This window comes from Dipodomys spectabilis, unplaced genomic scaffold (assembly GCF_019054845.1).
Source record: "Dipodomys spectabilis isolate Male_0828 unplaced genomic scaffold, ASM1905484v1 ptg000004l, whole genome shotgun sequence".
Lineage (NCBI taxonomy): Eukaryota > Metazoa > Chordata > Mammalia > Rodentia > Heteromyidae > Dipodomys > Dipodomys spectabilis.
Window position 1 is genome coordinate 4,787,670 of NW_024870681.1, and position 25,576 is coordinate 4,813,245.

The 25,576-nt window shown below is 45.9% G+C and overlaps 2 protein-coding genes across 3 annotated transcripts in view; one reads left to right on the forward strand and one right to left on the reverse strand.

Annotated features, from left to right (window-relative positions):
- Window positions 1-8,774: 8,774 nt before the first annotated feature.
- On the forward strand, window positions 8,775-13,238 carry Spaca3 (sperm acrosome associated 3). Its single transcript, XM_042694142.1, has 4 exons — window positions 8,775-8,976; window positions 10,023-10,181; window positions 10,579-10,657; window positions 13,172-13,238. The coding sequence occupies exons 1-4, from the start codon at window positions 8,790-8,792 to the stop codon at window positions 13,236-13,238; spliced, it is 492 nt and encodes a 163-aa protein (XP_042550076.1). The 5' UTR covers window positions 8,775-8,789.
- Window positions 13,239-22,142: 8,904 nt separating this feature from the next.
- Asic2 (acid sensing ion channel subunit 2) overlaps window positions 22,143-25,576 on the reverse strand; it is a 1,002,658-nt gene continuing 999,224 nt past the window's right edge. For both annotated transcript variants that reach the window (XM_042694285.1, XM_042694273.1), the window contains exons 9-10: window positions 24,593-24,661; window positions 22,143-23,106 (exon numbers count right to left, since the gene is read on the reverse strand). In XM_042694285.1, the coding sequence (XP_042550219.1) occupies window positions 23,005-23,106; window positions 24,593-24,661 (171 nt within the window). In that variant the 3' untranslated portion in view covers window positions 22,143-23,004. The remainder of the gene's footprint in view (window positions 23,107-24,592; window positions 24,662-25,576) is intronic.

Here is a 25,576-nt window from a genome sequence, read left to right on the forward strand (position 1 = left end):
TTAGCAAGAGTCCGTTGGTACAGAGATAGATAGATCAGATATGATAATGCATACCAGAGAATTAGGAGCAGATGTGAGGGACCTCTTTTGGCCTTGGAAAGTGTCAAGATGGAAACAGGAAGTAGGAAAGGGATACATAAGCCCTTTCCTCCAAATAGATAATTTCTCTTCCTCCCTCCCTCCCTCCTTCCCTCCCTCTTCTTCTTCCTCTACCCCTCCCCCCATTTCTCTTCCTTTTGGCTAGGTCAGTTTCTCTGAGAGAAAATCCCTAGGATCTAAGTCCAAGAAGACAGATGTGAGTGGATAATTCCCTGCTTATCCAGAGATCTTATGACTTCAGAAACCCTCTGTTTTCATGACTTCAGCCAGGGCCAACCTGTCACAAAGCCAGATGAGAAAAAAGCCTCTGTATAATGGAAGTGAGCTTGTGCTGTGTCTTTAGCACAACCCTTCATGTGCTTTTCCAGACCCTTTTCTGACAAGTGTAGCTCTTAAAAATAACGTTGCTTGGTTTCTTCACTGCCTTCCCACAAGATAACAGTAATTATATGTTTCCTTTTATTGAGTGCTTGCTTGGTCCCAGGTACTATGTGAGATGCTTTGCATAGAGTCTCACAATCCCTCAGTGACCCCCTGTGGTGGTGGCAGTTCTTTGCATTTTATAGGCCAGGGTACTGAAGCTCATAAGGACAACTAGCCTGCCAAGACCACAGAGGTAGTAAGTGTTGTGAAATCAGGACTGGAGCCCAGCTCTGTCTGCTTTCAGCCTTTTTCTCTATCCTGTAAGTGCCACAAATCACAAGAGGGATTGGCTGTGATGGCTGTGGTTCTGGGAGAGAATTAACATGGATGCTATAACTTGAAAATGATTAAATGGCTTTCCACCAATGATTTTTTTTTTTTTTTGGTCCAGTCGTGGGGCCTGAACTCTGGGCCTGGGCGCTGTCCCTCAGCTCTTCAGCTCAAGGCTAGCGCTCTACCACTTGAGCCACAGCGCCACTTCTGGCTTTTTTTCTTTTTGCTTATGTGGTGCTGAGGAATTGAACCCAGGGCCTCATGCATGCAAAGCAAGCACTCTACCACTGAGCCACCTTCCCAGCCCCTCCACCAACCATTTAATAGTTGGACATATCTGTTAGGGTTCTTGAGGGAAGCATTACCAGGTGGGAAGTCCTGTTATCTCTCTCTCTGTCTCTCTTTCTACTGATCTATCTATCTATCTATCTATCTATCTATCTATCTATCTATCTATCTATCTATCTATCTATCTATCTATCTATCTATCTATCTATCTATCTATCTATCTATCTATCTATCTATCTATCTAATCTACCTACCTACCTATCATCTATCTATACGTCTGTCTGTCTCTTTACCTACTGACTTACCTACCTATCATCTATCTACCTACCTATCATCTGTCTGTCTGTTTACCTGCTGACCTACCTACCTATACTTATGACCTCCAGAGAGCAAGACAATCCATCAAGGCACAGTGAAAGGTGGACAAAAAAAGTGTATTTACACTATTTATGCCAGAAAGGGGTCCTGACCCTACCTTGTCCTGGGCTAGATACCCAGAACCAAGAGCAGCCTCAACCACCAAACCTCCAAGCCTCCAATAGGCAGCCCTGACCCCCCCCCCACACACCTTTATTAGGTGGTCTGCAAACCACCAAATTAGTCGGTCTGCAAACCTCCAAACCTCAGACCTCCAAAGCTCCAAAGCTCCAAACCTCCAAAGGGGAAGGCTTTTCCCTTTCTTCCCTTCCTCCTCCTCTGCAGGCCTCTCCACTCAGCACAGATCTGCCCTGCTCTGCTCTGGGAGGCGCCTCTCCACAGGCCTCTCTAGAGGAAGGTCCCAACCCCTAGAGGCTTGCCCTGCATTTCACAGAGCTGTCCTGCCCTGATCCCGCAGGCTTTCCCCTACTCCCTCCTCTGCTCTACTTCCCTCGGATTCTTGGTCTCCTCCCAACTCCCCTCTCCTCCCTCCAGACTGTTTCTCCCCTAACCTCCTTCCCCGGGCCTTGGAGCACGCAGCCTATATATACCCCATAGGCTGCGCCCTTCCCCCACTAATGGTTTCAAACCACCATTCATGCTCCTCCCTCAGGTTGCCCCCCTGTTCCATCCCAAAAGGCAGGTTGCCATGTGGGGCTTGAAGCCCCCATCTCCTCCAGAAGCACGCCCCGCCTCCTTTAGGTGGCATGCCCCGCCCATTTCGGCGGCATGACACGTCCCATAGGGCGGTCTTCAGCCTTTCAATGTCCTGCTATGTCCCGGGGCCTGGTTTGGGGAGTGGTGAGGCCCCCCGCCCCTTGATGCCCCGCCCCCTCCAGCAGGCCCGACCACAGGGCCACGCTGACTATTGGGGCCCCTCTGATTATCGAGGCCCCTGGGTTATTACACTATCATCTATGTGCCTATCATCTATCTACCTACCTAGCTATGATCTATCTACCTACACTTGCTCAAAAACCGTTAATGCATTCAGTGTCTGTTAAGAAATATTTCAAGCACAACACACTTGGTTGGCTCTCCTCATGACTCTCGCCTGTAGGATTTGTGTAGTGTGTCAGGGTCATATGAAGGGCAAAATGGTAGTTTACAAACAAGATGTAATCCTGTCAAGCTGGATCCTTGCAGTGGGATAATTGACTTTTCATACTTTAGTCCTCCCCATAACAGTGGCATACGATTATGGCTACCTATGGTGACCACTGATGACAGAAAAGGGAATAAGATGTCCACTCTGTTCTTAGAGCACTGAGTTTGGAACGAGTGGGCCAAGGTCTTTATCTTGGAGCGGTAGGTTCTCTCCTACAGATAACCAGAGGAGGACTCATTTTTCCCTGGTGTAGTCTTTGGGGCTAGTCTTATCACTTTCTTGATCAAGTTCCCTGTGCTAAGCTTCTCCTGAATTAACTAGGTGATTTTCTTGATTTTTTTTTTTACTCTCTCTCTATACATATATAATATTTATATATAAATATGTAATGTATAATATATAATTGTAATATATTATATATAAATATATATTTATATACATGTATATCATTATTATCATTATTATTTTATGTTTTCCTCCTGACCCTGAATAAATAGCCACATTCAACAACAGCTAATCTGATGGGAATAATGGAGAAAGAAGTTATTGATAGAATGTGATATATGCCAAGCTTATAAATTGGCATTGGATCCTATGCAAGACTAGAAGGGACCCTTAGGCCTGCCTAAGGTAGGGATAGGTAGGAAGTCAAGTATTAAAAGGTCTAGAAGTTAGCCAGGGGGTTAGGACAGAAAGAGTGGGTTTGACATGCATAATACCATGTAAGATAGGGATGGAAAATACTGTCACATACTTTGGGAATGAGAAGAAGTTTGGTTGAAGCCTAGTTTTAGGCAGCATTTTGGAGTGATTTGGACAAAACATGAGCAAAAGTATTGATGACTGATCCTTATCTCCAGAGATGTGGATGCCACTGGCGTGAGGTGAAGTCTACTATTCACTTGGAGGGAACCACTGGTCAATCTGGTGGGAGGTAGTCAAGAATCTGAGCTTGCCTTGGGGGACTAGGAAAGACTTGTGGAGAGCCTAGTTGAGAACTAAAGACCTGCTGAGCTCCCACTGGATCCCTGTCTACCCTTTGAGCTGTTGTTGCTTTTTCCCCATTTAAAAGTGAGAGCCAACTGGGAAATAACAAACACACAATAAAGTAAAATAAGCTGAAGTATTACTCAATAAAAAGAAGTGATAACATGGTGAAAACAGCCTGATGTCGTAAAAACTCCTCAAAAAACTCATGCAGACAGAATCACCACCAAGGGCCAGGCAATAAAAACAATAGCTAAGATGTACTAGTGCAAGTGTGTGTGTGTGTGTGTGTGTGTGTGTGTGATCTTCATGCATTGACAAAATGAAAGCTTCTCCTTCATCCTAACTGAGAGGGAAGATTATTTCCAGGTCACAAAGGAGAAAGGTGAAATTATGAGATGAAGTGTAAAGCTCAAGTTGACACTGCTCTGGGCAGGTTAATGACTCCATTTTAAGGATGAGGAATAGAGGTTAACATGTCAAGACCAAATAGGGCAGAGGAAGACACCAAACTTAGGTTTTCGAACCAAGTTCTGAACTCATTCCATGCATAGAAGCTCGAGCCTAGATGCAAACAGGAATTATCTGGAGAGCTTTCAATGATGCCAAGTAGACATTCAGCAAAGAGGATATATAAATAGCCAGCACGTATCTGAAAAAAAAATACTCAGTGTTATTAGCCATCAGGGAAATGCAAAGTAAAATCACAATGAGCTATCACTTCACACATCTGAATAGTCATTGTCAGGAAAACAAAGACCACAGATACTGGTAAGGATATGGAAAAATTAAGAATCCTGCTGGCATGAAAGCAAAAAATGGTGTGGAGATTCCTTAAAAAAAGTTAAAAAATTGAATTATTCCATGATTTAGCCATCCTATTTGAGAGTATTTATCCAAAAGAATTGAAATCAGACTCCTGAGTATACATTAGCATTTCCAAATTCATTGTAGCATGACTCATCTTGGCCAAGATACAGAGACAGCCTAGATGCCCACCTGTAGCAGAGTAGATAAAGATGGAGCACAGGAGCCCTGTGGGTCTGTGGTCCCCAGGAGGACACCATGGAGGAAAAAAAAACATGACAAACAAACAGACTTTATCACTCTTCTATTAAGTACACTAGGAGCCCATTTTGACTTAGGAGGATGACTATAACTTTTACCTTGGCTTGTGTGTGTGTGTGTGTGTGTGTGTGTGTGTGTGTGTGTGTGCACATTTTGTTTTTTTATTTTTTGTTGGTTGTGGAGCTTGAACTCTGGGCTTGGGCATTGTCCCTGTGTTCTTCAGCTCAAGGCGAGCATTCTACCACTCGAGCCACAGCACCAATTCTGATTTTCTAGTGGTTCCTTGGAGATAAGAGTCTTATGGACTTTCCTGCCTGGGCTGGCTTTGAACCACAATCCTCAGATCTCAGCCTCCTGAGTAGGTAGGATTACAGGTACGAGCCACTGGCACCCATCTTACATTTTGCTTTTTTGGGAAGGCAAATTTTCCCCAAATTAAGGGTAGGGAAACACACACAATTTAAAAACACAACCAATTGATGACCCAGGTCTAACTGAGCTTCTGTGACTCCACTGAGCTTCATCCTGTCTGTGCAGGAACTCAGCACGTTTGTTTTTGACATTTCTTTGGACGATTTTATTATTTTTCTTGACTGAGCTTGGTCAACATGGCACATAATAAATAAATGTATGAATAAGGCAGGTTTACTGGGTACACTGGAGCAGAATGCCTGGAGGATAGTATGCTCAGGGAAATAAGCCAGTTGGAGGAGGACAAGTGACTGCAAAGATCAAAGTTTCCTAGACACATTCACAGAGTCTGAGTAGATCAATGAGTGTGAGAGGCTGGGAGTGGGAGGTGGAGAGGGGGGACGTAGGAAGAGGCATGAAGATGCATTCGAGCAAGGTGAAGGAGTTCTACAGATCTGCGCTACACTGGCCCCACAGTCAATACTAATGTATCCTACACTTAAAACTTTAGAGGGCGGACCCCCTGCTAAGTGTTTGCATCCCATTTTAAGACAAACCACTGCATTTCTTTTGAGCTTTAAATAGGAGTGGGGTGTGTGTGTGTGTGTGTGTGTGTGTGTGAGAGAGAGAGAGAGAGAGAGACAGAGAGAAAGAGAGAGAAAGAGAGAGATCATATATATCATAATTTTTTAAAAGAGAAAGTAAAAGAAAAAAAAACCCATGGATGCTGATGCAGGGCTAAGCTCAGTTCTTTATTATAGCTGGGCTGGGCTGACCAGACAGTGTGAACATGGTACAACTAAACATAATTATGTCTTTGCTCTTAATAGGAAGTGCAATTTATGTTTTCTTCTTTGTCTTGGGACAAGTCTTGGGACTTGAACCCAGGGCTTGGATGCCGTCCCCAAGCTTTTTCTTGCTCAGAGCTAGCACTTGAGCCACAGCTCCACTTCTTTTTGTTGGCAAGTTGGAAATAAGAATCTCTCAGGCTTTCCTGCTCAGGCTAGCTTCAAACTGCAATCCTTAGATCTCAGCCTCCTGAATAGTTAGGATTAGAGGCATGAGCCACCAGCTCCTGGCCTGAAAGGGCTATTTTAAAATTTTTTTATTGAGCCCTCACCACTGAGTACCATGCACTTATAGATCTTTATTGAGCTCTTCGAATACACTGTCTTTCTCACTTAAGAACTGAAGAAAAAGATTGGTTAAGCCACTCTTTGGGCCACTCAGCTGGTAGTGAGTGGAGTCTACATACCTGCCAAGGCCAACCTGACCTCAAAGCCCATGTTTCGGGCTGCCTGGAGGCAGTGGGCACCTTTCATCATGACTAAGAAACAACCATCTCTTGGGAGAGTAGATTCAGCCCTCCAAGTACTCTGTGTGTGTGTGTGTGTGTGTGTGTGTGTGTGTGTGTGTGTGTGTGTGTGTGTGTGAAGAGGCCTGCATGCACAGAAGCCAAGAAAGGAGGAGATTAGGTCTCCTTAACATGGCTCTGGACCCAGAAATGGAGGGACTTCAGTAGACAACGCAAAGATTCATAGGTGGTGTAGGTTCTAGAAGACGATCTCACAGAAGTTAGGGCATTCTAGAAGGCTCTGGGTAGGTCTGGAACCTCCGTTTTCTATACCTAATATCCCTTGGAGATATTGTGGGGGGTCATCTTTAGCTAAAGAGGAGTTTTGAGTCACAGCTGCCTCTCATTGTCACCATCGACTCAGCATTGGCAGGGAGGATTCCTGATCAGTGAGCCTGCTTCCCCTGCTTCTGGGAGCCATTACTCAGAGGGGCATGGAAAAAGCAAGGTGGTGGGCAGAGAGAGAGAGGTGAGGGGTATTCTGGTTTGTGAGCCTGATAGGGGAGAGGGAGGGACACACACACACACACACACACACACACACACACACACACACACACACACACACACACACACTAGCAGGTCTCTGAGTTATTTCTTTGATCTAGCTTCTTAAACTGGCCCTGCTGTGAAATGTTCAGGATGGATTTATCCTTAAATCATTTTACTATACAAGATACCACGAAATTGAAAACACTCACTGTGTAGCAGTGAACTTGGTTTCTCATCTATACACTGAAGATATGAATCCCATCGCCTTTGAATTGTTAAGAGGATTAGCTAACATTAAGAGTAGGAAGCATCCAAAAAAGGCCTGGCCCAGTGTCTGACAGACTTGGAGAGCTTGGCAAGGGTAATTGTCTCCCTCCATCTCCTTTTCCATGCTTTGATGAGATGGGCTTATGTTCCAGTGGTCATGACTTCAGTGCACTTGAGTTTCAGAAGCATTCTATCAGTAGCCCCTGCACACCAGCAACTCTCCCTGGCTTTAAGTATATGAAGATAAATAAGACCAGACCACTGTTTTAAGTTTGTTAGGGAGCCAGGTGCCGGTGGCTCATGCCTGCAATCCTAGCTATGCAGGAGGCTGCAATCTGAGGATTCTAGCCCAGAGAGAATGTCCGTGAAACTCTCATCTCCAATTAGCTAGCAAAAAGCCAGAAGTGGAGCTGTGGCTCAAGTGGTAGAGCTTTGGCCCTGAGCAAAAAAGCTAAGGGGACAGCTTCTCGACCTTGAGTTCAAGTCCCAGTATTGGCACATAAGTCATTTTCTTAGTAGTGGGAAGATTGATGCATATTACACTTCAGTGTGATGGAGGGAGGGGAGGAGATTGAGGTGCTGTGGGAGTGTGGGGGTTGTGGCCTGTGGAGAGAATCTCTCTGGAGAACTTAGACATGCCATGACCCTTGAGACATCCGTGAGAGCTAACTATCTGGAGGTGAGGAGAGGTCTGAAGTTCTAGACAGTTGTTCCTGAGTGGACAATGTGTCATTGCCAGAAGTGAATGTGTGAATGAAGGACAGGGCAGCAGGGGTGGGCCCATGGCCTTGTGGCCCATGTTTTGGAGCTGTGGTGGTGGGAGTTTACATACATGGCTAGGCTTTGCACTTAAATTTGTTCTGGGGCATGTGTGCATAGGAGAGTTTGGAACAGGGGTCAAGACTGGACACAGAGGTCTTTATAAGGGAAGCCAGGATACTAGTTTGAACTTAGGGGAGACTTTTCTTGGAGGGAAGGTAGACCAAGAGGATTGTGGGCTGGAGATGGGTGAAGGGTATAGTGATATTTCTTTTCTTTCCTTTTAATGTGGTACTAGGGAGAAGGGGTGATTGATGGAATAAGGCTTAGAGATGGGAAGGGATGAAATCTAGAGTTCAGAGGAAAGACAGGTCTTCTCAGGGACTCTGACTCAGTTATGATCAAGAGGCGACTCAGTCCTGGAAGAGAGGGTCTTTGTTGTTGGGCTTGGGGATTGGTTTGTGCTCAGGGCTTTGCATTCATATTAACTTTGGTCTCAGTCCAAACTTTTTCCCTTCCTAGTTGTCAACTGTTGAGCTTTAGGACAAAATAACACCAACGTTTTAGCGTTTTCTCCTCCATTTCCCTTTTTCTCCCCTCAGCTGCTGGGGCAGGGTGGAGTGGAGCAGGACTGGGGAGGAGAAAAATCTTGGGATCATGGCTAGTACTTCCTTGGAGATTTCTGTCACAAGCTTCTCCAGTTTCCAAGTGGTACAATAAGACTCTTGCCCTTCCTTCTTCTTCCGAGGTGTAGCTGTGTGTAAGTGGACCAACAACCAGGACTGTTTGTGAGGAAACTCAGCGTGGAGCCAGAGTGGCGGGGGCTGCACCTGTGGCACCCATATGGAAGCCAGGAGCCCAGCTCCCAGAAAGCAGCTGTGCCCCTCTGGGATTGCAGTGCTGGCTTTCCTGTCTCTCCTTAGCTGCCTACTCCCCTCCAGTGAGGCCAAGGTCTACAGTCGCTGTGAGCTGGCCAGAGTGCTCCAGAACTTTGGTCTGGATGGCTTTCGGGGATACGACTTGGCTGACTGTAAGGATCTCCTTCCCTTAATTCCCTCTTCTCTCTACGCCCTCCCATCATCCCTCATTCCTTTTCCTTCAAGGGTCTTGGGTTTTTGTTTTTTGTTTTTTTTAACTTAGCTATCATGTAAAATGAGGAGTAAGGGAGATGACAGGTCAAGAATGTCCAGCCCTAGCTGGGCCCTAGTTATGACCAGTCTCCAAGTTTCTCAGGAAACTGACACCTAAGGGTTGTGGTTCAAAGTCAGTCCAGGCAGGAAAATCCACTGTCTCCATTAATCAGCAAAAAGTTGGAAGCAGAGCTGTGGCTCAAGTGGGAGAGCAACATCTTTGAGTGATAAAAGCTAAGGGACAATGCTTAGACTCTTAAGTTCAAGACCTACTACTGGCATCAAAATAATAATAATAATAATACCAATACCAATAATAATAATAAAGCAGCATGTCCAGCATTGAGTTAAACACATAGCAGAGGCAGGTGAGAGGCTGCCAAATTGGAAATCCATCTTCAATTTGTTCAAAGTCAGGTATCAAAGGAGCAGTTTACCATGCTACACTTCATTGTGGCTATGAGGCCCAGACAGTCCTGATGCTGTGTAGAAGGCCAAGTGAACAATCAGCAATACCAAACTTTGTAAGCTGGTGGCAGTGCTAAGAAGCCGTCTGTAAACTATTGTCACATCTGGACTCATTTTTCCCTCTGTTCACCCCCTTTTGTAGACACCACCTGTGTCTTCCTAACCTTGACTCCAGATTTAGCTCCCCTAGGTACTGAATACATTGCCAGCAAGGACTGAAATCCAATCCTGACCCTTGTTGTATGGCAGCTGTATGTGACCTTGGGGAACCCGCCTTGCCCTCTAAACCTTGATTGACCCATCTGTAAAGAAGGAGGTGGGGGGGGGTGTCTGCCCTGGCTTCCTCAGGGCAGGTGAGGCTGGGAGCGCAAGGGCATGGGTCTGGCACTGTGAACATTCTGGTCTACAGTGCCCCAGCCATCTGACCCCAGGCTGGTTTCTGACCCCCCCCCCTACGTATCTCTCCCCCTCCCACCAGGGGTCTGCCTTGCTTATTTCACAAGTGGTTTCAACACGGCTGCTGTGGACCATGAAGCTGATGGCAGCACCAACAATGGCCTCTTCCAGATCAGCAGCCGGAGGTGGTGCAAAAACCTCACCCCAAATGCCATCAACATCTGCCGGATGTACTGCACTGGTAGGCTGGAATCAGGCTCTACACCAGCCTTCTCTTTCCACAGTTTGCTTTGCTCCCCCTCCAACTTTCCCTCCCCAGGAGACGCATAGGGTATAAGCAGTGTGGATGTAACTTCCATGAAGCCGATTAGGAGGTTTGCGTTGAGAGACTAGCCTACAGTTGTAGGGATGGAGAGGGGATTGTTTTTGATGAAGGGGAGATGGACAGAGGAATACATGTTCTTTCAGAGATAGAGGTGTGCATGCATGTGCACACACACTTGCTTGCATGCACATGTGCATGTACACATATAAGAGAGAGAGAAATGCAGAGAAGACAGAGAGACAGACAGAGAAACTCTAGGATGACTAGCTCTATCCTCTGTTCCCTCATTGTTTTTTTCTGCCTCTCACTCTAGACTTGTTGAACCCTAATCTCAAGGACACTGTTATCTGTGCCATGAAGATAGCCCAAGAGCCTCAAGGCCTAGGCTATTGGTGAGTAAGTCATTCTGGAGCCCCCTCTTCAGATGGTATGTCCAAGATTGGTGAGTCAGAGCAGGAAGTTCCCTAGGCTTTCTAGCCTAACCAGCAGTTGGTGGTGGGGATTCCCACTACCCAGGAATTAGTGGCCACATAGCTGAACCTGGCTCCTCCAAGATCTGCTTGTAGCTAGGATGTCTCAAAAGTCCTTTGGGCCAGGGTCTAAGAAGGTTATTATTATTTTTGAAACGGTGACATCTTTTACATAAAAAACTAAACTTTATATAAAAGCCCAAGCCATACAAGAGATAGAAGAAATTCATTCTCTCTCTTTCCTCTCTCTCTGTTTCTGTCTCTGTCTCTCTCTGTCTCTCTGTCTCTGTCTCTGTCTCTCTCCATTCCTGGGACTTGAACTCAGGGCCTCAGCACTGTCCCTGAGCTTCTTTTGCTCAAGACTAGCACTCTACCACCTGAACCACAGCCCCACTTCTGGCTTTTTCTGTGTATGTGGTACTGAGGAATTGAACCCAGGGCTTCATGCATGTTAAGCAAGCACTCTACCACTGAGCCACCTTCCAAGCCAAAAGAGATAGAAGAAATTCTCTGCTTGAAGCAGAGGCGGGCCCGTGGAGCCTCCTGCTTGCAGTTTTGTTTTGTCCCTCCTCCCAGCCTTCCAACCCTCTTCATATGCAAAGGAGTTGTGTGAGAAGCATGTGGGATGTTCCAAGGGCCTGAAGATCTAGAACTATGGACAGAGGTGAGAGGTGGACATTGAAGATCAGCCCACAATCATAAGGAAGGAGAGGAGAGTAGAAGCATGTGTGTGGGTATGGGGAGGGGACCTTGGATGGATCTGCAGGCATCTAGATGAGCAATGGAGGGTCTGGAGAGGGAGAGATGTGCCACAGATGACTATGAAAGGCGGTAAGAGGGACTGTGGAAGAGGTATTGGGACAGGTGAGGTATTGCTTACAAAGGGAGTGAGAGGAGACAAACATGACCCTGAAATGGTCACAGCTTTGGCCTTTGTGTTGGTTTGAGAACAGCTGAAGCCCTAGGAATGAACTTTGGGATGAGACAGATTCTCTAAGACATAATGCATATCTACAATCAAGAAGGAGGAATGTATCCTTCGGCACTAACCAAAGGGCTTGAAGCCTCAAGGTCTCCACTCTGGGATGGATGGCTAAGTCAGAGAATAAGTCTTTTTCATACACTGGGAGTACATTCCTGGCTAGGATAAGTCCTGAGAGGTGGCTGAGGCTAGTCATGGAAAGTGGCCTCCCCAAAGAGGAAAGAGTTCATTCATCCCTCACGCAAGCACTGGAGACTCAGGTGCTTCAGGCTCAGGGTCTGGCAGAAGAGACAAGCCAATTGATCTTTCTTGGCTGATAGGGGATTAGGGCTTTTTTAGGGGCACTCTTGGTGATTGAGCTTTTTGACACTGACATCCTCGGGGACATTAGTTATCAAAGTGTGGGACCGCTGAGAACGTGGGGCTTGTGGACTGTAGGGTCTTTCTTCCTCAAAATAAGCAAATGTGCCCACCAATACACTCCTGGCTCAGCTCTAAGCTGGAACCAGGCTATGGTCCCCCAAAGAGTCTACAGAGTAACCATCAATGAAAATATTCTGATTGGCTGTTAAAGGGGAACTGAGTGGAGGCCAGTTGTCATTAAGTAGCCATAGGCCCTGGATAAGCAATTTTGCATCATAGTTTGAGTGTTTTTTCTTAATGGGAAAAGTAGAGAGTGTAGTATCTGCCCAATCTACCTAATAGAGCATCTAGAGGCAGGCAGAAAAGGGTGATAAGGCTGGGTGTTGGTGGCTCACACCTGTCATCCTAGCTACTCAGAAGGCCGAGATCTGAGGATTGTGATTCAAAGCCAGCCTGGGCAGGAAAGTCTGTGAGACACTCTTCTCCAATAGGCCACTCAGAAAATCAGAATTGGTGCTGTGGCTCAAGTGGTAGAGAGCTTGTCTTGAGCTGAAGAGCTGAGGGACAGGCCCAGCACTCAAGCCCCATGACCAACAAAAAACAAAAACAAAAACAAAAGAGAGGAAAAAGGGTGATAAGTATGATGGTGTTATGTAAACTGTGAAGGGTGGGGCACGTACAAGATGGTATCACCATAGCCAGAAGCATTAATAGCAGAATTAATAGTCGAGGAAGTAATATATAATATGATAAATGGAATACGAATAATACAGAATAGAATAGAATAGCACTAATACCAGAAGCATTAGCATAGGAAAAGAACATTAGCTCCAAGCCCCACACTCCAGGGCTCTAGGCCTTTACCAATGACAGATGGGTGAATTTGAGCATATCAGTTTATGCCTTCAATGTCAAAACAAGATGACTAGATATTGAAAATTTCAGGGCCATTGCTTTCCTTACTTGTTAACTCAGTTTATTTGTTCCTTTTCCCCTCACTAGACTCTGTTTATTTAGAGCCCATCTCTCCTTCCTGCTCCTGAAGGCGGTAGCTGATGTGGCCTCTCCTCTTTCCCTTTTCCTCTCCCCAGGGAGGCCTGGAGGCATCACTGCCAGGGCAAGGATCTTCGAGACTGGGTTGATGGCTGCGACTTCTAGATGGACGGACCAAGTTATGCACACAGGCTAGGAGCCATGCACAGCGGGCTGAGAAATGTTGGTTCTGACCCAGGGTTGGGAAGACACGCCAACTAATAAAGTAGAGTTTAATGTAAGCGCGGACCTTAGCTCTCAGTGTGTCTGCAGGTGCCAAATTGGAGCTAATGTCTCTAATTATTTCTTCACCTGTCCACCTGGACTGGCCTTCCCCACCTTCCCCCTTTTCCCACACCTGGCCCAGCTCATGTCTAGGGTTGCCAGATTTAGTAAAGCAAACATCAACAATAATAAAAACCAGGATTCCCTAGTTTCATTTGATTTTGGATACACAAGTACATTTTACGTATGCCCCAAAGATTGTATGGATCAAATTTATAGTTAATAATTACTTCTTGTAAGCACTGGACACTTAGATGGACATGTTAAATTGTAACCCTCTTGTACAAGCTTTTGAATTTCAGGGAGTAATAAAATAAAATGTGAACAAAACTATTTCTTATGTACCTAAAATTCAAATTTAACTGGAACATTCTAGATTTTTACCTGTCAACTCTAGCTAGGTCATTCTGTACCTCTGGTTTGTTTGGAAGAGTCCTCAGACTCTTCTTATTTTCTGTGGTTCAGGTCATAGATGCCGGTTGCTGGCCCTCCTAATAGGTTCCTGCTAACAAATTCTTGTCCCCAGGAGGTGGGGGTACTGCAAGATGACCCGTGAGGCTTTAGTGTCATTGCTCACCTTGCTCTTCAGTGCTCTCTAAAAGTGGGAGGTTCAAGTGCCACTGATAGCGGTGGCTGGTCACTTTCTGGGCAGGGAAATCATCATACACTGCTTGCCTATTGCTGGGATGCTGGAGAATGGGGTAAGGATGGACTGACACTTTGGGAGCAGCAACCTTTACAACTAGCAGGAGTGTTCTTCTTTCCTCAGTGTACAAGAAACTCAGAAGAAGGCAGCACAATCTCCTATTGACCAGAAAATCAGGTGTGTGTGTGTGTGTGTGTGTGTGTGTGTGTGTGTGTTTCTCAGTTCCCATAGGATACTTGTGTGTCTAAAAGAGCAAATCTTAGGATCACAGTGGATATAGTGGCAAGAGCAATAATAAAAGTGATGGGATGATGTGTGAGAAAGCAGTGTCTGAAGTTCACATTGTAGATTGTCCTAGAAAGACTGTTCTTAAAACCCTGCAAGTATGGAACTGTTGGTTGAGGCATGGCTGTGACTCCTGGAGAGGAGACTGCAATATCACTCAGGTCTTCTATGCCCGTGCCTGTTCTGCTATCTCTGAATGCTACTGGGGCAGGAAACCCACAGGGCTGTGTAGGGACGCACAAACACGCTGTTCATACAAGTGACAATGATTAAAAAAATGCTTGGCTAAGAGTAGGCATCAATGACTAATGGATCTATTAAATCATAGGTAGAGAGAGATTGTTGCTTTTACAGCAAACGCTGTGTGCCCCACATTATAATTTAGACCCTAGATTAATAACTACGACGTAAGTACCATTATCATCCCCATTTGATGCATAAGAGAACATGTCTGGAAATGGAAAATCCATACCAGGGTCAATATGACCCCACATGTGATCTCAGTCACTGTGCTATTGCCAGAGACCCAGTCTCTATTCATCTGGATTGTGCTTTCCGCTTCCACTCCACTCAGACTTCTGATGGCTCCACACGGGCCCATTCAGCTTATAGGTGGACCAAGGCTCATAGAACCCAGGGGAGAGTTATTCAAAGAATATGGAGACTCTGAACTTCCAGTATGGCCTTGGGACTCTGCAAGGTGAGGCTGGGAAAATGTTAAGTCTGGACAAGGGACCCCAGAGACCTGTGCTGGGGGGGGGTCAACCAGGAGCAAGTGGAGTCAGAGGCATATCTAAGGGAGAATGCTCTGACCAAGGCCAGGGAGATTGCCCTATATTGAAGAATAACAGCAAGCATGCCAGGAGTGCCAGACTCAGAGTCAAGCTCCTAAGAGAAGCGCTCAGCTGGGTAGAGTAACCAGGCTACATCCTGGTGTTTCCCTGCTTCCACATAACTGTCTCCCTCCATGTTCTCCCAGCTACATAAGCCCTGCCTACTTTACTTTCATATCATGTCTGAAATTGTCCGTCCTTCTGCCCATACAGATCCCAGCATCTTCCTAAGTGTGCCTGTCTCTGGTCTCGTTCCTTGCCATCCTCCAATTTTCCCTCCGAGTGTGCTCTCTCTTTTTGTTTTTGCCTTGTCTCCTGACCCAGTGCTTTTTCTTACCTTCAGGTTTGAAGTTCAAGTTCTTTAGCTTGGTATATGAGGTCTGCCATGATTAGAGCTTAGCTGACTACTACTGATGGATCCCTCAACTACCCAGAAAATTTTCTCTAGCTGGTGTGAACAAAGTATTCTTCCCCTTATCTATTATACTCCATAAACTCTTGTACTGTGGATGTAGCAAGCTGATTCTACCACAGGACATTTGTACCTTCCTGGGATGTCATGTCCTCAAATATTCCAGTAACCATTTCTTCCCCCCCCCCCCACAGTCTTATATCAGTTTCACCTCTTTAGAGTGGCTCTATTGCAACCAGTGACAACAGGGACCTTACATCTTCTTGTTGCTATTTTGCACTGTTGAAATAACTTCATTCTCATTGAATTTATGTGTAGCCCTTTTTCAGTCTCTTTATATTAGATTGCAAGTACCTGAAAGGCAGGGAATTTGTGTGTTCCTTATGTCTTCAGGACCTGGAATAGCTATCACAATAAAGGAATGAATCTGTGGAATGAATGGATGGAAGATAGGCACTCATTCACTCAATATAGTGTTTGTAGAATGAATGGGAGACCTATAACCTTTCATATGCAATAATTTATTCAATGGTATTGTAAAGAACTACTGATGTTGGGCTGGGGATTTAGCTCAGGGAAAGACTAACTGACAAGCACAGGGCCTGAGTTCAGTCCTCAGCTCTGAAAGAAAATCAAAGAACTACCTTTGTCTCAGGCCTATGCATCACTGCAAGTTAGCACAGTCGCCTGAGCTTTCTTAGAGAAACTCTCTGCCTTTCAGGGGACCACTCCAGGGGCTTTTTATCCAAGTCCTACCTATTGCCATTTAGGCTGTATCTTGGAGCAGAGGAAGATCAGCACAGTTTGAGCAAAAATGGAATGATGAGTTTTCTCCTTATCTTAGCTGCTTGACCTTGGGGAAATCATTCTACCTCTTGGAGCTCAGCATCCACCATGAGCCAGGGGTGTTAATGAAGGCCACCTTGTGATGTTGTGTCAGTTGAATAATATAGAGCAATGAGGAGCCTAGCCTGGTGTCTGGGACAGGGTTGGAGGGGGGCAGGGCTCAAGAAATGCTTCTCGGTCTGGAGGAACAGCTCAAGTGATAGAGTGCATGCATGAGACCTTGGGTTCAATCAGAGTTGAGAAAAGGAAGAAGGAGGAGAGGAGGAAGAGAAGGAGGAGGAAGAGGAAGAGAAGGAGAAGGAGGAACAGGAGGAGGAGAAGGAGGAAGAGGACAGCTCTGAGTGTGTCTAATGATCTGAGCTTCCTTATGAGCTCTGTATTGTGTCCTCTCTACTCTTTGCTGAGAAGGAAGAGATGAGGGAGAAAGAATGGCTTGGATACAATGGCAGATATCTTAATGGAGAGTGGAGAGTATTAAGTGAATTCTGTAAAGCTGGGTGAGTCCCTCTATTCTGGTACTAGTGTGGCCCCATGAGACAGATTTGAAGCGGGCTCTTCTGTATCTTTAGCACTAAGGGTGGGGCAAATGCTCAGCTGTCCTTTTATACCATAGATGCAGGTGAAGGAGGCTCTTGTTGGGCTGAGGACCTAGTGCTCGGCCTGTTTCCTGCCACTGACCAACCAGTCCCCGAGCTTCTTGAACGTAAGGCTCATGCCTTCTTGATATCTGAGTCACTAGCATCTGGTGCAGTGCTTGGCACTCAGTGGCACACAGATGAGATGCATGTGGGTTGATGGACTCAGGATGAGGACCTCCATCTTCTTCCTGCTGCATCTTGATATTTCTTCCTTCTAAGGCTGGTTGAGCTGGATATGAGTTGCTACCCACCAACTCATGCTGTATTAGGCCTATTTTAAGTTGGATATACTTCCTTTCAAAAGGAAGCCACAGGAATTTAAATCATATTAAAGACAAATAGCTCCAAGTTAGATAAATGAGTGTGATATAGCAATAGCTTCTAAGGAGACAAGACATCCAAACCACCCTTTCCAAGGCATCAATCATAGTCATTATCAGGTGTGGATTTTTCTTTAAACAAACAAATGATCAACCAACCACTGTAGCCCAGCTCAGAAATCAGAGATTCACCAAAGATGGGTGTGGAGGCTCAGCTGCAATCAGAGAATGTTCTCTGGGATGCAGAGACATGATCACATCATTTGTTGTTGTTGTTTTTATCATCCTGGAGCTTAAATTCAGGACCTAGGTGTTGTTCCTGAGCCTTTTATTTTGCTCAAGAGTAGTACTCTACCACTTGAGTCGCAGCTTTACCTCCAGCTTTTTAGTGGGTAATTGGAGACAAGAGTCTTACAGACTTTCCTTCCTAGTCTGGTTTTGATCACAGTCCTCAGATCTCAGTCTCATGAGTAGTTAGGATTACAGATGTGAGCCATCAGTGCCTGGCATGACCATCTTTTAGGGACTAGGAGATACATGTGGATATTTGAGAATACTCTTATTTTCCCTTTTGATGTATGCGGGTCTCTTCATCCCTGACAATCTTCACATGCATAAAATAATTTCATTAAATTACATTTCTAAGTTTTCCTGTTCCTATTCATTTTCTGCTTGCTCATTCACTTTGCCATCTGTGAGAACACTTGCTCCAAAGCTGCAGCAGGTGCAGAAGGTTTAGAAAATTAAAGAGAGAGAAAAAACCCTTGAAATTGATCAAATCCCATCCCTTTCTTTCTGTCAATTGAAAGATTGCAGCCATTCGATCATTTTAGAAGAAGAAATGCTGGTGGGTCTTTGTGGTACTGATGATAAGTTCTTTTGAAGATTGTTTAGTGCTTCCTAGGTCAAAGGGAGACCCAGGGTCCATAGAACATCTGGGCACCCGGAATCCTCCCAAAATTACATATGAAATTTTACATCTGTATGATGATGTGCTTTTTTACCCTCAGGGGCAAGAGGAGTTCATAGCTTTGATCTTATTTTTCAAAGAGTCAGCGATCCAAGTGAGATTCAGAATCAGTGTTTTATGGGATGAAAAAAGATGGGAAATTCAAGAAAGTTTTTATTTTTTTTTTTATTTTTTGGGTTCAGTTGTGGGGCCTGAACTCTGGGCCTGGGTGCTGTCCTTCAGCTCTTCAGCTCAAGGCTAGCGCTCTACCACTTGAGCCACAGCGCCACTTCTGGCTTTTTTCTTTTTGCTTATGTGGTGCTGAGGAATCGAACCCAGGGCCTCATGCATGCAAGGTAAGTGCTCTACCACTGAGCCACCTTCCTAGCCCATGAGAAAGTTTTTATTTGTGTGCCAATCCTGGGGCTTGAACTCTGGGTCTGGGCACTATCTCTAACCTATTTTTTGCTCAAGGCTAGTATTCTACCACTTGAGCCACAGCTTTACTTCTGGCTCTTTGGTGGTTAATTGGAGATAAGATTCTCATGGACTTTCCCAGGCTGGCTTTGAGCCTCAATCCTGAGAAGATAGAATTACAGGCATGAGCCACCAGAGCCTGGCTAGAAAGTGTTTTATATACTTTTAGCTAATTTAATCCCTATAATTAACCTTGAAAAATGAGGACTAATCATACCCATTTTATAGACAGGAAAACAGAGGCTCTGAGCAGTAAGTCAAGCATTTGCTCACAGGCCTGATATCCCGTTCCCAACTTAGTCTCTCATGGATGGCTAGAGCAGAGAAGCACAAACCAAAAGGATTATATGTCCCTTTCCCTCCTCTCTCATAGAGGAGCAAATGGAGGTTTAGAGAGAGAACTATCTAAAATCATGTGGGCAGCTTATAGCAGGGACAAGTTAGCAACCTAGTCTTTTGATTTCTTGTTCAAGTCTTTGTTCTTGAAAAGCAAATGAACATTTAAGTCGAATGCTACATTACATTTGCCTGCTTTCAGGCATGGATGGGTTCTATTCTGTTTTATGACCCACAAAATATTCCATTAGGAATACAGCAGTACACACGTAAAAGATTCTGTGTGAGAAAGGTAAGAAGCCCAGATGAGGGGGAAGAAAGTCCTCAGCTTCAATAATCTTTGGCTTAAGAAATGTCTCATAGACTCTTTAGAGCAGCCAGAGGAAGGAGCTCGAAGGATATCAGGTATGACAGTGGGTCAGATCAATGACCAGGCCCTTCAATCTTCAAGTCTTCCCTACTTCTGATTGTGTCCTTTGTTTGGAATCTCCTGAAATATTCTTCTCTCTCATGTCTATTCAACTGGAAGCTACTCATACCTGAGAGTCATTTGTGCACTTGTTAATATTCCCTGCTCTGATTATATATATGCCTGGCGCATAACCATCAGTGGGATAAATGATGGCCCAGTGTCCTTCCCACATTAGCCCCTCTCCTTCCTTCCTTTGCTCTCTCCCCACCTTGGCTAGGAAGGTTGTTCTAAGTCATATGAGGTCTGCCCTGCCTGTGTGTGGATTCAGATCACTTCATTCTCTCTGCAGAAGCAAATTCCTTGCCCTCTCTGAGTTTCCTTTCTTCTCCGTAATTCCTGAACTTATCTGATGGAACCTCACTGAGGCCCCCGGTCCACACAGAGTAGTGGAATTGGAGTCTCTGAGCTTGTGAGGGGGAAGTGGGAGTCAGCTTTTCTTCCTGAGCCTGTGGGGCTCAGATGGGCTGAGTGTAGCTTCCCCGAGCTTGCACCCACGGGCAGGGCTGCCTCCTACATCTCTATGCCTGCTCTACAGGGGACCCTCTGGGGACTCTCATCTCCCTCTTGGCAGTGCTTGTGGCTCTACAAGCTTCTTGGCTAGGCGTTATGTGATCATGGTTAAAACTCACACAAATAGCTTCAAGCTGGAAAGAGTAAAATAAAATAACTCTGGCTTTTCTGCCAAAAACAACAAAGCAACAGTCTGTGAGCAGGCAACACAGGCCCTGCAGGGTACTTACAGAACCACTCCTTCCGTTGCTTCCCCAACTGCAGCCACCTCAGACTCTGTCTCTGAGGTCCCATGCCATTGGTAAATCAATTTATCTGAACCTATGAGATCACTGAGAATCCAGTCTTGTGGTCTGGACTTGAGATTGCTTCCAACTCCTGCCCTTTATGTTATCTTTTTTTTTTTTTAAAGTCATTCCTGAAACGACTACATATCCTTAAGTTTCCTCTGACTACCTGATCTACCCAGATCTTCATTAAAGAGATAACTGGACACAGCTAGTTGTTTGCAATGACTATAATAAGAACACCCCAGCACTCAGTGGTATTTAGATTGTGTCTTTTTTGTTCTTTTGAGTTCATAAATCTCTACATTATCTATTTATCCATCCATCATCTATCTATCTTTATTATCTCTCTTAATAAGTATGAGGGCTTGATTCAAGCTTATTGAAGCCCAAATCCTCAAATCAGAAGAGGTGCATAAGATTGTGAAGTGGAAGAAATCCAAATGTATTCTAATGGTCTTTGCTCCATCACAAATATCTATATATCTATATATCTATATATATCCCTGAAAGGAAGCCAGAAATTCACTGAAGCACTTCAAATAGCAATTTAAGCTATGGATTAAAAAAAATTATAGAGCTGTTAAACTGTGACAGGCAGAAGCACCAAACCGATTCCTGACAATCCACATAGACATTTCCTTTGATTCTTATCCCTGAGAGGAGCAATCAGACCCCTGTCCTCCTCCATCTGGCAGTCTAGGAGACCAGCAGGACATTTTGCAGGCAGGTGTAAGGAGGGGTGGGCTTGACACAGCCTGGAGGAATGACCACTTTGAGTCCTTACTGTTTTAAGCAGGTCTTCTTGATAGGTCTACAGATGGAATTGCAAGCCTGGGAGCTGTAGGTGCTCCCAGGTTGGTCTCTTCCCTTCCCCCTTTGGTTCTACTCATTAGGCCACATGTTCTGATGGATCTGTGAAAGGCCTAATAATGGTTTCCAAAGATGTTCACATCCTAATGCCTGGAATCTTCCATGCATGGAAGATTATATTTGTACCTTACAGAGTATAAGAAGCTTTGAAGATGTGATTGAGTTAAATACCTTGCAGTGGAGGGAAAACCCTGGATTATCTGGTGGACCCAATCACAAGGGACTTTCCAAAGGAAGAAGGTGATAGAAGCAGAGACTAAAACCCTGAGCCCCTGGTCTGGCCAGTGTTATCCATTCATCTGCACGTAAGGATGGGAGCACCAGCCACACGAGACCTTTTCTTTATTGTTGGGTTGGGGTGGGGTGACCCTGGATTGGGAGAGCTGGGGATTAGTTGTGAGAAGCAAAAGGTTAGGCTAAAGGGGTTGCAAAAGTGACCTTTGATGGAGGTGGGGAGGTGGGGTGGAGAGAAGTTGAGATGTGTGGGAGGGAGATCACACTAGGGTCCCCAGTCAATTTTGGGAGGATTCAGGGTAGCGCACACAGAGCACAGAGGTCTAGAAGGCCTCTATTGTGGCTTTCAGATGCAGGCAGCTTTCCCTTCTCCATGTCCCATGGTCTGGGGCAGTGTCCTACAGAACAAAGACTGCGAACTACCAATGGGTGGTGACATCATTGGCCACGTTGTGAGCCATTTAGAACAGATAAAATACAAGGTGTGCACATTCTGTCAAGTAAAGTTGCATATAAAGCTACCTAAGCACATCACCTGCAGCTTTTGTGTGGGAAGATCTGACCCTTCGCTTACCTTCCAGGGCAGAGAGTGATCTGGATGTGGAGAAAAAATATAAATGAGAGCCATTTCCACAAGACCAGCTTTTAATATGACTGTGATTCAAAGCACGAATAAATAAACTCCAAAGAAAATGGAAAGGAAAGAAAAAAAAAACAACAACCAAACCTCAGAACATCAAAATGAAAAGCCACAAAACAAAAGCAAAATGATCTTCAATAGACAAACAAAAACAAAAAGCCCCTCCAAATTAAAATGAAAAGAATCAGACTATACAGCGGTGTCACAGAACAACGTGGCTCCATGGATGGATAGTGGGGTCACCCAGGCCACTGTGCCACCTCCACAGGCGCTGGGGTGAAAGGGAGGTTGGCACTGATCACCTTTGGTGCCAGACCCCCCCAGGGGCTAGTTTGGGGGAGTGGGGGTTCTCGGGTAGGTTAAGAATCTTCACAAAGGACACAGGAATTGAACATCATAGAGAGTTCTGCGGCTTCCTTCTGGGCTGTGTAGTGTTGATTCCAGCATGGCCTCACGGTGACGTTGAGGGGCTGGCATCAGGTCCCACCGCACAGATGCTGGAGACCACACGGAGGAGTATCATGTACAAGACAGATGTGGAGGTGGTGCTGGCTGTAAGAAGTCTGAGCATGCAGGTGCTTTATACATCTGGCAGTGAGATGTGATGGCAGGTTGGTTCTTGGACAGTTCCAATGTGACTCATCTCTCCTACGAGGACACACGGCGGGGCTCAGGGACGCTTCATGTCAGACATGGCCGGAGCGAGGTTTGGCAGAAGTTTGCAATGTGTGCATAGGGGGCTCTTGCTTCTTTCTGTCTTCAGGGGCCATCCCACCTGAGCTTGCTGTCCCCTGTCCTAGGTCTTGGGCCTTAAGGTCTATTTGGAGGTGCTGGGTAGCCTGAGGGGTGTCAGCAGGCAATCTCCTCCAAAGTGCCCAGGGCTGTCTGCAGGGGCACATTCACAGTGTGGCTGATGGTTTCGGAGTGGTTGGGCATCGTGTCACAAGTGCTCTGCAGGGACGAACAAAGCGTGTATTTATCATTCATTCAACTTAAAAATTCATGGGGGAGGACCAAGCAGGAAGGGCAGAAGCTCCTAAAGATGAGAATCAGAGCAGATTGTCACTTTAGGGTAAAGCGGGCCTTGGGGACATGTCCTTGTAGGTCCTTGAGCAGGGTGGGAGCTGAGGTGGCTCTAAAATCTTCAAGCAGTTCCAAGGGCTACAGTGAGTGGGAAGTCAGAGGAAGTGGGAGCAGGGAGACTAAGTAGGAGGTGGTGCCAGGAATCTGGGGGAGATGTGATGAAGACAGATTTGGGGGAAGAAGAACCAGAAAGGTGGGAATTAGGGAAGCGGTAACTCCCTTGGGAGAGCCAAGGAACCACCACTTTCTGAGCACTTACTGTCAACACAGTATGATGGTTACAGGCAAGATCTCACTTAATCCCCATGACAACCATCTGAGAGCCTTTGATCTTAGGAAGATAGACTCAGAGAAGTTAAATAACTTACTCTGGAGCCTACAGCTAAGAAGCAGAAGACTTGGGATCCAGCCACACCAGTTAAGACTAGAATCTGGGCCTTTTCTTTCCATACTGTTTCCTCCCACCTCCCTCCACCCCTCCCCACAGCAGAGGCTGCCTTCTGCTCAACAGAGGCTGCAGGGCTTGAGAGAATTGAAGTGAGACTTTTCACCTGGGAGACTGGTGGAGATACAGTGTCTGGAGCAGAACTGGGAATCTGTTCAGAGAAGGGGCTGGGATCCATTTGGGATTGGGTGACTTTAGGGGATTAGCAGCTATGGTTCTCTGAGGCCCACTATTGAGGAGAGCCAGCTCCTCATGACCTGAGTCCATGAGTGGACTGAGGTTTAGGAAATGACAGTGATAACTGGCTTTAGGAGCCCCTTGTCTGGGTGTATAGAAGTGGCAGAGATGCCTGGAGTCCAACTCTGATACTCAAGTGCTCTGTTACCATCGCCTCCAGGCTTTGATGGCCTCAGATACAAAAAGGAGATGAAGGTAAACCTTTCTCTAGGGTGGCTATGGGGCTATCGTGATGTGATCTACAGGCACACAGAACAGTACCCATCTTGAACCCAGCATGGACAGTAGCTACAAATAGATCTCATTGCTATTCTCAACTTCATGGGGGCCCATATGTCCCATCAAATGGGATGGATGCCAGTGGCACAGCTTTTGTGTTTTGCCACCTTTGCCCAGGGAACATAGAAGTAGAGTCTGTCTTGAAACAGGAGTAGATCTATGGCCTGGGAGAAGCCGGACTGAGCTAGGCAGGGCCTACCTATGGAAGCTAGTCCTGGGATCAGCCACATCTGTGGCTTACCCACTGGCCTTTGGGATGAGGCTCAGTCGGAGCATCCTTGGACTTGGGGAATGACAAGGCATTGCAGTTGTGGAAAGCTATGCAGGGAGTCACTGGCTCTAGTGACTGCTTGCATGTTGCCTATGCAAAGCCAACCCAGCAGCCACTCTTACCACGTTCTCATCTGGGCTCCCTTCATCCTCCTCTTTGCCAAGCAGGTCTAATAGCTTCTCTTTGATCAGCTGCAAAAAAAAAAGCAGGAGGAAAGGGATGACTAGACTGGGAGGGTAGTTTCAAAGGTAGAATGCCCCCCCCCCCCATCCCCTACTGGACTCTACTGGGGAAACATAGAGGTGGTAGCCATCTAGTTGATGACTGGGCCAAGGGTCAAGAGCCCTGCCCAGTGGACAGCTCCAGGAGTCCATATGTCTCAAGTGGACCTTTTGGCCCCACATGGGATTTAGTTGTGGGAGAAAGCTCAGAAGCAAGAGTAGGAGGTCCCCTGTACAGTGTGGACAGCCTTTTTCTTGTGAATGGAGCCTGTAGATAAACCGAACATGCTGGTATGTCTAGCTCTCTAGGCATTCTGAGGAACAGCCGGGGATCCCTTTCTGAGACTGGGCTTGGAGGACAAGGACCATTTTTAGGCCTGATAGCTCCACAGTCCACTAGATGAAGGCACGTCTGATTCATAATATTGTATTGCTAGGAATGAAGGGCAGTTCTTAAAATGTTGCCCAGCTAGAACACTATATAGCTTTTCACAAGGATTAATAAACAAAGCAGAGAATAAAACAGGTTGTGGAGACTTTATCATCAAGCTGAGAGGCAAGAGAGTTTTCAGAAGACCCTGGTCACAGGGTCTTTCCCGGGAGGCGAAATACTACTCTACAGCATCCTGTCTGCTTGCCTGTCACCAGGAGTTCTTAAGGGACCTCTCAGGACTAGGTCTGTCTATATTCACATTGAGAGTAAAGAGCATTGCTCATTTCACATCCAGGAAGATGGAGGCCTCCTGTGAACAGTGGAGCCAAAAGAAAGCTGCCATGTTTCCTGGTATAGGTTGACACCTAACTCTGCACTGCTCTTCAGGAGCTGGTTGGGCACAAGCTCTTTGCCCGGATCAATCCAGGGCAATGCAGTCCAAGTGTGTGTTC